General features: G+C 41.7%; 2 protein-coding genes across 2 annotated transcripts; both read right to left on the minus strand.

Annotated features, from left to right (window-relative positions):
* Positions 1-2,043: 2,043 nt before the first annotated feature.
* On the minus strand, positions 2,044-2,397 carry LOC135711423 (uncharacterized protein K02A2.6-like). Its single transcript, XM_065234295.1, has one exon. It carries the CDS (start codon positions 2,395-2,397, stop codon positions 2,044-2,046), a length of 354 nt encoding a protein of 117 aa, XP_065090367.1.
* A 1,379-nt stretch (positions 2,398-3,776) lies between these two features.
* On the minus strand, positions 3,777-4,448 carry LOC135711425 (uncharacterized protein K02A2.6-like). Its single transcript, XM_065234296.1, has one exon. The coding sequence runs from the start codon at positions 4,446-4,448 to the stop codon at positions 3,777-3,779; it is 672 nt and encodes a 223-aa protein (XP_065090368.1).
* Between the last annotated feature and the right edge of the window lie 11,758 nt (positions 4,449-16,206).

A 16,206-nucleotide genomic window follows, 5' to 3' on the forward strand; every position in this document is an offset into this window, starting at 1 on the left:
AGGCATACTCTGTGTTGGTGGCCGGCTGAAGAGCGCTGCTGTATCGGAGCGTCGGAAACATCCCTACATCCTGGATCATCAGCATCCCTTCGCTCGAGCAATTGTAGCTTACTATCATCAGAAGCATTTCCATGTCGGTTAGCAACAAGTAGTTTCCAGCGTCCGAGAGCAGTTCTGACTTACAAGCATCAGGAAACTGACTAGACAAGTCATCCACGAGTGTGTCAAGTGCTGTTCGCGTGAAACCTAAAATCCAGGAGCAATTAATGGCAGACCTACCTCCCGAGCGAGTAACGCCATGCTTCCCATTCCAGAAGGTTGATGGGTCGATAGGTAGGGTCCAGGTGTGGGAGCTGCCTCCCTGGTGTCGGTAGCATTGGTGCTCAGCACGTAAAACAAGATCGACGGAAAACAAATCAAGGAAAAAAAAAATAGCCAAAGCACGGTTAAACCGGTTAGCCAGCAACTCCTGCACGATGGGACGCACTGTATTCGGGGGATCCCCAGCTGCCGTTTCACAACTCAAACAATATGCGGCTTGGGTTCATACCACTCTCGGTTGGCGAGACGTCTCCGTACAGCGATGTTTGGAAGCTCAACATCAACCACCGCCAGGCGATCGGACGCTTGGTCCACAACTGGAAGATCGATATTGCTGGAACCCTTCTCCATCAAACGAAATGCAGCACGAATTGTGGCTTGCATAATCATTAAATCGAACGGCAAAGTGCCTGCTGCAGCCATAATCGCTGGAATCGTACTGGTAACGTACGCCCCTGAGGCGAACCGGGCCATCCGGTTGTAGATGGGTGCAAGAGTCTGCACCACCGAATCCTTCGCTCTACTGACGAGTCCGATACCGTAGATAGGTCGCGACGTGACGATTGCTGATCCGATACACAACAGAGAATCACGTTGCCCTCGCGGAAATTTAGTCAAGATTCGCAGCCTAGAGTCACACGTAGTTTTGACTATCTTGCAATGGTATTTGAAGGACAGCGACCGCCAACAACTTTCAGTTGATTCGTCCTCGGTACAGTACGGTCGATTTTATGATTTCAGGCCTCGCGTGGTGGCTGAACTCGCGGACGCGAATACTGGGCGTGAAACCACAAATCACTCGGAATTAAACGAATTAAAACGCGCGTCTTAACGATAAAACGACATGGTTTATTACTATCTTTTCAACAATAACAAACATAAAACAAGTTGAATCGACATTTGGTTGCAGGTATGCACAGTAACGGTAGCATCATAGTGTGATAGCTCTCGCTGTCAACTCGAGCCCAGCGGCGTGTGGACTTTGTAGGGGCACTCCGCTTATTCCATTTCGCACTCCAACATCCCCCTCGTTTAATACAGACGGTACGGGTCGAACCAACGTGGCGGCCTTCGAAGTCTTCAAGAGCGACGTGGCAGTACCTGTATCGGCGTAGCAGGTCCACTGCTGGCTGATTCAAACTCTAGAGATGCTGTGGACGTTGATGTGGATGAAGACAACACTGGCGTAGACAATCTTGGGCTACGAGCTGACTGAGCAGGAACCGACTGTTCTCCAGAAGGTTCTAGAGGTGACGATTCTTCGGGAGACACACATGGATCCGGCACTGGCATTGGCGGTTGCCTCGGTGTTGACGTTTCCGGAGCCGACGAGTACTTCGGTAGATCCCAGAAGTCCAGCAGAATCTCAAGTGGTAGCTTTGTTTTGTCAGGTCCTTGATTATTTGCAGGTTTCGTTTCAGTTACATTGGAGCGGCTGCGTAATTGATTCACGTGTGCTCGTATCAACCGACGATCCTCAACCCACACCGTGTACATGACATGGCCGATTCGATCGCATACCACGCCCGGGGCCCAGCGCCACTTGTTGTTGTTGTAGATCTTCGCATACACAAGATCGTGTGTAGCTAAGCATCGCTTATTCTGGTCTTCTTTTTGCTTGGTTTGAACGGTTGATGAAACAGGCGGTGGACGAAGCAGATCCAAATTTGTTTGGATACGGCGCCCAAACATTGCTTCTAATGGAGACTTTCCATCGTCTACTTACCGATTTGACGTTGTGCGGTAGACCAACAGGAACACGTCCAATGCTTCTTGTAGCGTATTCTTCCCCTCTTGAATTTTCTTCACCGTTCTCTTGAAAGTATCCACGAACCTCTCCGCTTGTCCGTTGGATTGTGGATGAAACGGATCCGTGGTTACATGTTGAATTCCATTGTCAGCACAGAAATTCTGGAATTCCGCGCTCGTGAACTGGGTGCCATTGCCACTAACAACCACCTCTGGCATTCCAAGGCGGGCGAAAAGGCTTCTCAGGATGCTGATCGTTGCTGCTGATGTAATACGTCGCGTTTGAACAATTTCCGGCCATTTGGAGTACGCATCGACGGCTAGCATCCTCCGTCGATCGGTCCTGCGTAATCGATATGAAGCCGCTTCCATGGACCCGTTGGTTTTGGCCACGGATCTGGCGGTGAGTGGGGCGGTGACTTTGCCACAGATGCACAATGCTTACAGGAATTGACGTATGCAACGATCTCATCGTCTAGGGAAGGCCAGTACACAAAAAACTCTTAGCGATGGCGTTCATTCGCTGAATGCCCGGATGTTCCTGGTGAAGCTGTCGCAGGCATCGACCTCGATGTTTCTCAGGGATCACAAGACGTTCTTCGAACAAGATGCACCCGTCTACCGTACTTAGTGACTCCTGACAACCATGGTATCGCAAAAGCTCTGCATCCGCAATGGTAGATTTTTGCGGCCAACCATCTTGGAGGTAACGGTAAACCTTTCGAAGCTTTGGGTCGGATTGCGAGTTTCTTTCAACGACCCTGAAACTGAGCGGGAGAACGTTAATAACTTCATTCGCTACTGACCTAGGATTACGCAGGCGATGACATAATCTTCCTCGGGCTTAGCGTGATTGTCTATCAACCTTGAAAGCACATCAGCATGACCGAATTTGTGTGTGGGAACATGCTCGATGACGAAGTCGTATAGCAGTAGCGTTAGCGCCCACCGTTGCAGCCGGTTCGCTGTGTATACCGGGATTCCTTTCCTTGAACCGAAAATTCTTAAAAGGGGCGCGTGATCCGTCTGTAAGCGGAACTTCCGACCGAAGATCATTTTATGAAATTTGGTCACAGCAAAAATGATTGCCAACCCTTCACGATCCGGTTGGCTATAACCCTGTACCGCTTTCGTTAGCGCCCTGGCCGCATGCTGCACAACTTTTATAGAACCATCAGGAAATTTATGGCTTATCGTGGCGCCTACTCCAACCGACGATGCATCCGCAGACACAATGATCTCGCGATTCGGATCGTAATGGGTCAACAGTAGATCCGAGGTCAAAATCTGCTTAAAGCGGTCGAACGATTGCTGGCACTCTGGTGTCCAACGAAATTTTGCACCTACTTTTAGCAACTCGTCGTTCGGGAACGCCAGCGATCGCATTTTTGGGACGAACTTACCGTAATAGTTGATGGCTCCCAAATACGACCGAACACCACTGACATCCGTAGGCACTGGAAGCTTCACAATGGTTTCGATCTTCGCTGGATCCGGTCTGAGCCCGTGGCGGTCCAGTAGATGTTCCAAATACCGGATATGCCCTTGCCCAAACGTACACTTCTCCACACGCACATTGTATCCAAATTCCTTCATCCTCTGGAACATGGCATCCAAATTCTTCTTGTATCATCAGCTCCACCGACAACTACATCATCCAGGTACCCGCAAACACCTCGTAGCCCAGCGAGCATCGTGTCGATGATCTATTGAAATGCTCCTGGTGCTACTTTCACACCCGGTGAGAGACGGTTATATTGGTAGCCACGATGCGTGTTGATGGTTAGCAGTTGACGTGACCGTTCGTCAATCTCCATCTGCAGAAAAGCGTCTGTCAGATCGATCTGGCTAAAAACAGTGCAATTAGCCAAACTGGTAAAAATGTCTTGCGGCAGGGGAAGCGGGTACTGATTGGGTCGCAGCGCATCGTTCAGACCCGTCGAATAATCACCACAGATACGTATCGATCCGCTCGCTTTCCAAACCACGACGATCGGAGCCGCCCACTCCGAGTAGTCCACAGGTGAGATGATTTGGTCTTGTTCCAGCCGATACAGTTCGTCATCCACAGCACGGTACATAGCGTATGCTACTGGACGTTTCAGACGAAACACAGGACTCTTTCCAGCCTTCAGCTCCAATTTGACTTTCGCCTTCGTGCAGAGACCTAACTGCTCTGAAAACACTTCCGGGAACTTCGTTTTCAGCGCGTTCACACTCACCGAACCACTGCCAACCTTGTTGCAGATCGTGTCGAAGGGTACCGTCACAGACGACGGATTCATTTGAAAGCTTCCAATCTTCCTCCACGTTCCAGTTGATATTATGGTGACGTCAGAACCGGTGTCCAGCTGCATTCGTGCCACACTTCCATTCATTTCAACTGGTATAAACTTCCGATGCCCACGAACACTGCATGCATTCACCGTCACCACCTTCGCAGAAACATTCGCCTTACGCCGACCAAATCTTCCGAAATTCACTTTCTCGGCGCTCCGGCAGTAGCCCTCTTTATGGCCGGTCTTGCCACAATCGCCGCACTTATGGTTCCTATATGAGCATTCCTATGCGAGGGAATGCTCATATGCATCGTTCCACACACCAAAAAATTATGAATTCTAATGGTGATATAAATATCCATGCATGCTAAACTTGAAGCATGTAAAATTCCTTTTCACGTAAACTACCAACTTGCAAGAAATATTGCTTACAAAGATGGATGGTTGCATACAATATTTAGAACATTTCATTCAATGACTCATAAATTTACACGATCTGTAATGTGAATTTGTATGATATGTGACGCTCCAGTTATGTGCATCATAATGACAAAAATATACACTACTTTTTCGAACTGTGCACATAACCAGCACGCTACTTCCGAACTACCCCTGTTGCTCCCGAACTTTTGCTTTCCGGTACTGGAACCCGACTTGAACTCCGACGAATTTATTCTGAACTGCTGCTTCCTCAATCTTATAGCGTTCACTGATGCTGGGTTCTCAATCATTTCCGTGTCGTGCCGTAAGTTGATGAGCCTCTGGCACTCCTCGGAAAGTTGCTCCAACGTAAAGGGTGATACGGTCAAAATTTGGTCAAGGGAAAACGCGTGTAAATCGGTGAAATCGTTTATTTAAAAATCAAATTAAATTTCTTTTTCAAGTTCAATTAGTATAAAATTCAGGAAAAATATTCAGTTAGGCTTCCGCTTTTCCAAATCCGAATTGCCGGGCCTTACGCTTGACCCCTGCCATCAGATTTTGTACAGCCACCTTGTCCACCTTCTTCGCCGCAGAAAGCCAGTTTGCCTTGAACTGCTGCTCGCCCTTAGCAGTTTTTTTGGTCTTCTTTAGGTTCCGCTTGACAATAGCCCAGTATTTCTCAATTGGGCGGAGCTCTGGCGTGTTGGGAGGGTTCTTGTCCTTGGGAACCACCTGCACGTTGTTGGCGGCGTACCACTCCATGGCCTTTTTACCGTAATGGCAAGATGCCAAATCCGGCCAAAACAGTACGGAACAACCGTGTTTCTTCAGGAAAGGCAGCAGACGTTTATTCAAACACTCTTTCACGTAAATTTCTTGGTTGACAGTCCCGGAAGCTATGAAAATGCTGCTTTTCAAGCCACAGGTACAGATGGCTTGCCAAACCAGATATTTCTTTGCGAACTTTGACAGTTTCATGTGCTTGAAAACATCTGCTACCTTTCCCCTTCCTTTTGCCGTATAAAACTCCTGTCCCGGAAGCTGCTTGTAGTCGGCTTTGACGTAGGTTTCGTCGTCCATTACCACGCAGTCAAACTTCGTCAGCATCGTCGTGTACAGCCTCCGGGATCGCGCTTTGGCCGTCGTATTTTGTTTATCATCGCGATTTGGAGTCACTACCTTCTTGTAAGTCGATAGTCCGGCTCGTTTTTTGGCTCGATGCACGGTTGTAGACGATACACCCAGCTTATTTGCGGCATCTCGGAGAGAGAGGTTAGGGTTTCGCTTGAAACTACCGGCAACTCTCTTTGTCGTCTCAGCGGCTTCCGGTTTTCGATTTCCCCCCGATCCAGACTTCCTGGCTGTCGACAAACGTTCCCCAAACACTTTAATTACATTTGTAACGGTTGATTTGGCAACTTTTAGCGATTTTGCCAACTTTGCGTGCGAGTAGTTCGGATTTTCGCGATGCGCGAGCAAAATTTTGATACGCTGCTCTTCTTGCTTGGACGGCATTTTGACAACTGAAGAGTGAATTCCAAAATCAAAATAGGAGCAACATTCTACACACACACACCTTCAAAATGAGGGGTGTTCAGGTTTTTTAAATGCAAAATTGAAAGAAATACGTCAAGTTGATATTGACCAAATTTTGACCGTATCACCCTTTAACATCACTGCGCTCTTCGATGCGACTCAGCAATCGGGTCCTCACTTCAGCATCCTTGTCCGACTTCAGCCCACAGACGAAAACTAAACATTTGAACTGCTCTTCGGTTAGTTGTTTCGTCAGCTCGAATTCAACGCACGACTTGTTGATGCGACAAGCGTACGTGACGAAATCCTCAGTGGGCTGCTTCGCTATTTGTAAACAGCGATATCTCCGGCTGATCACGGTTTCTGAAGCACCGAATAGCGAACTGAGCTTAATCACCGTTTCCGTAAATAGAAAATCCCTCGGTGATTTTGGCAGTATGAAGCTCACATATCACTCATGTTCGGACCTTCCCAGCTTCCTCATTATTTGACCACTATCCCCACTTTTATGATTTCAGACCCTGCGTGGTGGCCGAACTCGCGGACGCGAATACTGGTACCCATTTTAGCAACCGATTAGCACTTGTGTTTATGTCAGTTACTGTGAGGACGTAAATTGTATAATTCGACAATAAGCTTGCATAAGGGCAATGATCGATTCTCTTCATCGATTTTTTCTATAAATTGCTACAGTTAAACGGAAAATAATTCTGAAATTTGACTAGGATAGATGGACCAGTTATAGCTACTAGGTGGGGTGAAAAGTAACCTCCTTGGGAATGACTTTTTTATTTAATTTTATTATTCAATATAGTCCCCTTTTAGCCCGATACACTTATTCCAGTGATTTTCCAACTTCATGATCCCATCCGAAAAGCAATTTTCCGGAAGGTCTGCAAAATACTCCTCCGCGGCGTCGATGATTTCCTCACGTGAGCTGAATTTTTTATTGATGAGCTATCTTTTGAGGTTTGGGAAGAGATATTTAATAATCAGAGGGAGCCAAATCGGGCGAATACGGTGGATGCGGAAGTAATTGGCACCATAACCTTTTTTGCAGTAGCAGCGCATTCTGGCGGTCAAGGAGGTTACTTTTCACCCCACCTAGTATAGTTCCAATTATGGCTATAGTGAAGACATTTTACTAATTATCTGAAGAAAAAAAACTGCATATGATCAATCGACTAATACTTACAAATATATGTTCAGTCATATGTTCGGACTTTAATTGTGTAAAAATATAAATAATGCACATTACAACCCGATTAAAACGTGTTTGAAAATATACTTGCTTGCAGAACTAATTTTTGTTAGCCCAGCCATGACTAAGAAACGTGATTAAAATATTGTTTTTTCTTAAACAATAAGCATTTTTTACCATTTTTCAAGAGCAGACTTTGCATGCACGTGATCGTTATCAAGTGGGCGACACATCTAAATCTCAATTCCAGATGCTCAAAAAATCTCACACTAGCAAATCAATTTTTGAAAAATCAGTGCCAACATTTCAAAGGGGCGTAATTGCTTTTGTAAACAATGGCTTTAGACGTCGATTTATTGCAAATGAAACCCCACACCTCCAAATTACAAATGCTAGCTGATACAGGAAACATTCCTCTGCGTGCTGGTGTCATTTATTTTCATGAGTGAGCTTTCATTCGCGAGAAATCGACGACTAAAGCCATTGTTTACAAATGCAATTACGCCCCTTTGAAATGTTGGCACTGAAATCTTCTTTTATTTTTCGCATCTACTTGCATAGCTCATAAACTTTTTGCAAGAAATCTTCAAAATCGTCATCAATCTTCTTTCTATGTACTCAGCGTGCGCGCAGCTAGCCACAGCAAAATACAATATTTCCTGCATTGTAGATAGAGTTGCCCCCTCGATCGCTGCTGAAATTTTCGCTCCACAGTGCTCTCAAACGGTTTCAAATCAGGTCCTGATTAGCCTCCCAAAATTTAAACTCATTTGGTAAGAAACTGACTTGGCACAAACTATTCGAAGTTTATATGGAAATTACAATGCAAAAACCAAACTTTTTGTTCATTATCTTCTACCCATTTTCCATATTGCTTTTTCGAAAATTTCTATAACTATTCTTACGGGAAAATTTCTAAGCTACAACTTTGCGAAAAATAGTTTTTCAGCGAAATGTCAAATTAAATTGTTATCAATTGTTAATCTTATGGCATGATCAATCAGCTGTTCTGTGGGCATCATTGCATTCTGCAGTGTGACATAGTAGCCATGATATTTGTGCTCTTTTTTTTTGAACCAGAAACACCAATGTTGCCTGCTCAACGCAGCATAATCATAAGACATCAGTGACTTGAATCATTAATAACTTTTGTTCCTTACATTTGATTGAAAAGTGGTTTTCAACAAAGTTGTAGCTGAACAATTTTGCTGCAATCACTGCTATAAGCTAAAAGCATAGTGATTTGGTGAATTGTTAGATAAATATGAACAAAAACATAAGTTTTCCCATAGTAATTCCCATATAAACTTGAAATGGTTTGTGCCAAGTCAGTTTCTTGCTTAAGTAGTTCAAATTTTGGGAGGCTAAGTAGGACCCAATTTGGAACCGTTTAAGCACTGTGGAGCGATAATTTCAAATTTTGCATCAGTCTATCAGTCATCAGAAAAAAATAAATTTTGTCGATGAAATATAATTTTCAAGTATAACCATAATAGGTACCGAAAGCGAAAGTACCTGTAGCGATCTGTCACTTTAAGCTATAGCTCCATGTTTACATGATCATTGTACTAGACAAGGTTAACGTTTAGTTGAATTTTAAGCGATTTCGGATTTTTTGTACAGATTTTTTCCTCTCAGGTATTAATAAACATTGATTTTTCACCCTAATGAGCATAATTACCTACAGACAACTGTATTTTTTGTATCATATATAAAATGGCGAAAAAATCAGGGGAAACATGTCAGAAGGGTTTAACTGGAAACATAGACAATGACTGGATCGTCGGTTTCTTACGAATGCTTCTTACGCTCAAACTAACTAAATCATCTGACAGAGAAATGTTTGTTCTATGAGCTTGTGTAGTCAGATTCCGAGGGTGTATGGTCATTAGAGTGGGTCATCGTTATATGGAAAAACGCAAACTTTACCCCACCAATCGAGAACAACCCTTTTTTGGTTCCATTTGGAGTCCCAAACAACTGTGTAAAATTCGAGGACGATTGATTGTAACTCGGCTTATGGCATGGAAACTAGTATGGGAAAACCAAAACTTTTTTGTATTTTTATCCCTAGAGAACACAAGTACAGTTCTAGAATGTATCTAAAAAAGTTGTAACTATTCAAATCTTATCTTGCCGATTTGGTTTGTTCAGATGAATTATTCAAAAACAATTGATCTATCTCGAATGTGTAGTTGGTAATATACTAAGCCCCTCACACATATCAATAGAAGTAAAGTTTCAAACTGAAATACTTCGGAGTTTCTTATCTTATCGATTTGTTATGTTCAGGATGGATTATTCCAAAACATTAGCTCAATCTGATCAGCGTAGTTAGAGAGCAGGACGAGGGGGGTATACTATATGCAGTTTTTAAAACGAAAATTTTTGTAGTGTAAATATTTAATATCCAGGAGCAGGCATGGAAAATCATTTGCATTCATTTCGTACATTCATTTACATTAATTTGCCTCTAAATTTTTTATTCAACAGCATTCCGCAAAATGATGTAAAGAAATTTTGTAAATTTTGATATAAGCTTCAACTTTTGTAAACAAGTCAAATCTGTTTCTCTTATGCATGACGAAGCAGAGCGAACAGAATCCACTACTGTTTTTCAGTGAATGTATTTTACATTCACTGAAAAACTGTAACAAGTTCTGCCCGCTCTAGTTCGTGATGCATAAGAGATACAGATTTGAGTTATGAACAAAACTTGTAGTTTATTATAAAATCTATAAAAGCTCTATACATCATTTTGCGGAATGCTGTTGAAGAAAAAAGTTAGAGGCAAATGAATGTAAATGAATGTATGAAATGAATGCAAATGATTTTCCATGCCTGTCCAGGAGATGTTATTTGAATTATTTGTCCAACTGCTACATTATTTCTATATAAAGCTTTTATTTGAAATATTAAACTGTCATTAGGGACACCCGCATATAGAAAACACAGAAGTAGTCGTACGTCTAAAACCAAAAACAGGAGAAAACGAAAACTGTCTTCACCCGTTTCGTCTCAGACACAGGTACAGCCGAATTTCGCTTGTTGGGCCAACTTTAAGTGGGCTACGTTTCAGTTGGGCTCCCAAGTCAAACGTCATTTCTATCAGTACTGATTCCTCATCGAAATTTCGACCGGCTTCATGCAAAAACCGGAAAACAAGTGGAGTAATGATACAGATTATTTCAATGCGATACAACGAGTTGCTTCCTTGATGGTTGTCAACTATAGCTGAATGAGGCATAAAACTAATTTCTGACTTATCAAGAAATCTACCCGAAACCTAGTTCAACAGCAATATTTGCTTCAGCATCGAAAAGAGTACCCTGAGAAATTGTAGAATATTTTAAAATTAAATATAATCATTACAATCCAATGACGTTTGTGTGAATATATCTGACATTGTAGGGGAAATGTAGGTAATGTCGGCCTACATGTCCCTAATTTGGGCCCATCGCTAAAAGTATGCTATTTATCAATTTTATCTAGATGAACGCGTTATTGGGATGTTACTAATGGATATTTTTGGTTGCTATTAAAAATTTAGTTGATTGTAGAATTTATGTATGGGCCCAAATTAGGGACACTTAAGCCGATATTACCTGCATTCAGGGTTGCTTCCACTCACTTGCTATAAAAAATGATTTCCTGAATTTTGAAATCATCAGATGTTATAATGATATTTTGTACTTGTTAGATACAAGAAGAGGTTGAAAGCCAAGTGTTTGACTCATCAAATCTGTCAATTTCGCTACCAGAGTGATGACTATCTGAAAGCAAATTTGTCAGGTTTCATGTGTCAAGCACTTGCCTTTCAGCCTCTTCTTAACTCTAACAAGTACAAAATATGATTATAACATCTAATGATTTCAAAATTCAGAAAATCATGTTTTTATAGCAAGTGAGTGGAAGCAAGCCTGCCTGCATTTCCCCTATATTACACCAAAAGAGTAGGGAAGGGAATGGAGGTACTCGCTTTACAACTGCTCTTATAAGATTGAGCAAATATTTTTGAATAACCCATCCGAACAACTCGAGAGATGGGAAACTCCGAAGTTATTTTATTAAAGACTAAATTGATATAATTGAGGACCGGAAAGCATACAGTAAGCCTCCCCATATCTAACAACGCTTATTAAATGGAGCACATGTTTTTGAATACATCTGAACATAGCAACTTGACAACATCAGAAACACCGAAGTTATTGCAATTTGAAGCTCTACTTCCATTTATATGAGTGAGGAACGCGAGATGAGATTGAAAAATTGTTTGTGAATAATTCATCTGAACATACCAAATCGATAAGATAAGAAACTCCGAAGTTATTTCAGTTTGGAGTCTGACTTTCATTGGTACACCGGCAGTGTCGAAACATTGATCTTTGAACAGCTATAACTTTTTTTAGGGACATTCTAGCAAAACACATCCTTGGGCAAAGTTGTTAGGCACTTCCTGGACCATACTTAGACGTAGATGCGTGGTTTTCCCATACAAATTTCAAATATAATGCGGAAAGGCGGGCTACAACCTTTCGTCCCCAAATTTTGCACATTTGTTTAAGACCCCAAATGGAACCCAAAAAAAAAACATTGTTTTGAAAAAATGATCATGATGACCCATCCTAATGGTCATTCAAGAGAAATCGACATTCAAAGTAATTGTTTACGTTTCGAGATATACCCTTCTGACATGTTTCTCCTGAAATCATCATACAAACAATACTCCGAAGAGACTATCACATCATGCATTCGAAGTATAAAAGCAGGAAAATCGGTATATGCAGGATGCAAACAATTCGGGATACCCATCTCCACCATTCGATATACACACTTAGTTTTTTCTACCGAGCTCGGCTGTGCAAATCTCGCAAAAAAAAGTTTTACTGAGATCTCAACAAAAGTGACATTTGATTGCTGAGTCTCGGATAATGCTTAGCTGAATCTCAGCAAACAAATCAAATGTTTGCTGAGATCTCAGTAAAACTTTTTTTGACGATCTTCGCACAGCCGAGCTCGGTAGACAAAAATAAGTGTGTAGGCTAAGCGGACATGGCAACAAAAAATTAATCGTGGTCCACACTCGGTTTAAACAACAAAATAAGAAAATAAAGCACTGATCTTCAACAGCACAGAAATTGTGTCCGTGAAGTTGCATGAGAATAATCGACCAGGTATAATTTTATTATTAGACCAGTGATTACCAAAATGTGAAATTTTCAATGTTGCAGGACGAAATGGCTTTTTTTGCGATGCAATCCTGGATTTTCTCTCCTAACACCGGAACAAGTGTCATCAACAACTGGGCGAGTAACCGAAAATGATAATCGGTGTTGGTGTGAGTCAGTGGACAATTGATGGTTGATGAAGAATAACTTGTGTGAAGTACTGGAGGATCCGACACCAGTAATTGAAAACAACATTTCACCTAAATGCACATTTTAAATAATTATTAGCGCTCTTGAAATGTGTAATGAAGTCGCGTTTATCGAAAAGTTGAAAATATGTATTTTTATGTTTATAGCGCACCATTATTGTATTTTTAAATTTGTCTATTTTAATTGTTTCATAAATTGCAGCTTTCAGTAATCTCTATAACAAGATATAGAAACGTATGTAAATTAATAATCATTATCATTTAACCAAACTAATTCAATGTTTTGGTCATAAATCAGCTTCGTTTGCTATTCAGAATGACTATTTTCAATGTACAACCTCAGTATAACCATATTAGGATCACACGTGAAGCGAATAAAGGAACCATATGGCTATAATAGGTACCCTGAAGAAGTATAATTATCTTTATTATAAGTCAGTTTTATCCATCAATCCTTTATATTAGATAGGTTTATTGAGACATTCAGCTTCACTTATTAGTATGATGTATGAAGTCTTACAAATTAATGCAATAGATTGGTCTAATTATTTGATTTTGACTGGCATACTATAGCCATAATCATGCTTGGCATACACAGTTGTAAACACCAACTGCTCATTTATTAATAACTTTTCTCTCAGTTGTTGAAATTTGTGTTTCTTTAAAGTAATTGGTAGATTAGGATCATAGTTAACTATAAATATGCAAAGAGCAGGTAAATCTTAACATTTGAATCAACGCCAATGATTTTTTACATGTAAAGTACGAGATGTGCAGCGAGCATTTCTCACTTCATTTTTACAACGCAAAAACAAATACAGTTTATTACTAGAATCAAAATCTACTTGTTTTTACGTATCTATAACAAACTTAAACTCTATTCTATCTACTGCTTCAAAAATAACTATGTTACGTCAACTGTGTGCAAAGTTATCAGCAAATGAGCAGTTGGTGAGTGCTAGAAATACTCAGAGGGAGAGATGGGTGCAGAGAATGTTTTGAGCCAAATGAACTGTCAAAATCTGAGCCAATCGAACATTCCAATTAGAATTTTCCTAGGATTTCTTATTCTTACTAAAATAAATTTGAGAGTATTGCAATCGAACAGAAATTCAATCACGTTTATGTTTTGTGTGCTTCTCAAATTCAACTAGTTTTTGGAACTAAAAACAATATTCTAACTCTATTGTTTAATTGATATTCGTTAGTTAATTCATGGCATCAAGAAATGTGCAAAATATTGCGATTCAATCAATTATTATTTTGCAAGTTAATCGAATCAAAAATAAAAGTCATTTGAAATGCCAGCCTCTAGCAAGGGTTACAAGATAATTTAGGAATAAATCCCTGCTGCCGAATTGTATTTTGTTTTCTCCGCCTATCTCTCCCTCTGAGTATTTCTACCTAAAAGTAAAATAGTTGTAATCGGTTAGGGGAAAAGTTGGCTTCGGCAATACCTTAACCTATTATCTTCAGGGGGTAAACAACGTCCTTGAGAGCTCAATTTTGGCATGTGAATACATTGTGTTTCAGAGCAACTATTGGCCAAATTTGAGTGCTCTAAGACTTTGTTTACCCCCTGACGATAATAGGTTAAGGTATTGCCGAAGCCAACATTTCCCCAATATCATGCCGATATAAGAATTAACTTCTCCAAAGGATCATCACCCGTCGTTTCAAACCTGTTCTGCACTCTCATTGGTGGAAAAATAACAGCACAGTGAACAACAAATAATCAATTAGCTGTTATCGAGTAATTAAAAAATGTGTTACCTCTGATTTTGGTATGATTGTTTTGATAAAAAAAAGCGCAAAATTTCAACTCTACCGAAAGAGCACCATAATCACAAAAACACCTAGCATACGAGCATACGAGGGTATTCATTGTATGATAGGGACCGAAAAAGAGGACACTAAAATCCGTTTCATCTTAGTATTCTTCTTTCAGTTTAGTGCAAAAGGGATCATTTACCAACCAATATGCCATACCAAATCTGAATAATTTGCTTCAGTGGATAAAGCAACCACATTTTACCGTCATAGGTAGTGCTATGTAAACAATGCCTTCTCTCGGTGATTTCTAGAAAGTTAAGGCTCGCCCACGCAAATCAACATCATCATGGCTTTAGAGGAAGATTTCCCCTACCCGATGGTTATGATGATTTGCGTGGACGTGCCTTGAATTCTTAGAAATCACCGAGAGAAGTCATTGTTTACAAAAGCTGTTTCGCCCTAATTCCAGCTCTATCTAGAATTCACAGTGACTGTGATCTCTATCGGTGGAATACATGTGATAATAAATATAGATCGGCTAGTATCTAATTATCAACTTAATCCACTACCATAATCGCTTTTCCTCGGCAGATACTCGTGCTGATTAGTGCAATGACAACAATGCCCCTTTCCAGAAGAATGAAACAGAACAAAACCGTAACCACACCATACCCACTCACACTCATCTTGACCGCAAGCAACTCAAATCATTATCGATCTCACTCTTCCACACTCACTCACCTAATTGTTTCTCAGCCGAAGAGTGTGTACACTCGTCGTATCACTTCACATCCCTATGGCCACCAATTGGAAGAGAACCCCGCCAACCATGACCATCGGCAACATAAAATCGCGAGCGCAGGGGCCAATTTCGACATCACTCGCTGGGGTGGCAAGCCTAGGGCAGCAGAACTGCAGTGAGGTAGCGTCCGTCCGTCGGTACAACGGTACCGTAAAACATCAAACAGATCTGCGCGCAACCTGTTTTCTCTCTTTCAAACGAAATGAACTGGCAAAGAACAGGATGGCATGGCAAGCGTGGAGGTCTGCCATCCGTACGTTTGCTGCTACCAGGTCTTTGAACTCGAGCGGCTGCCAGGCAAGAAACGCTTCCTACGATGTCTGCTCTTTTGCTAATCGTCCCCGGTTCGCGAAGTTCAAGTAGAAGAGTTTCGTCGGTTTCGGCCGAGAAATTACCGGAAGTCGAGCTGGTGTAGAGCTGTATCATGAATGGCGTCCTTAAGTCGGTTTGTTGACCCTTGGCTGCGGTCGACGCGACGGCAAAACGTCTTTTGAGAAAGAGAGAAGTGAAATTCATCCCCTCCAGATTGTAACAGAGCGTCAGAAGTGCGTGCAGGTTGGTGGTCATCTCGAATTTCGGGGTTCGTTCGCGTTCGGTGCTTTTGAACTCAGAGTGGCGTGCTACGATGGTAGTCTTCTCGAAAATGAGCGTTATCGGTGGCAGCCACCCATGAACCTGAGAAGGTATCCCTGGGCAACGCACTGGGCTACCGTGAGTTACGACACCATGCTTCCCAGTGTCCATC

The sequence above is a fragment of the Ochlerotatus camptorhynchus genome, unplaced genomic scaffold, assembly GCF_037179485.1.
Source record: "Ochlerotatus camptorhynchus isolate MF236.1 unplaced genomic scaffold, CSIRO-AGI_Acam_v1.1 ptg000432l, whole genome shotgun sequence".
Taxonomy (NCBI): Eukaryota; Metazoa; Arthropoda; class Insecta; order Diptera; family Culicidae; genus Ochlerotatus; species Ochlerotatus camptorhynchus.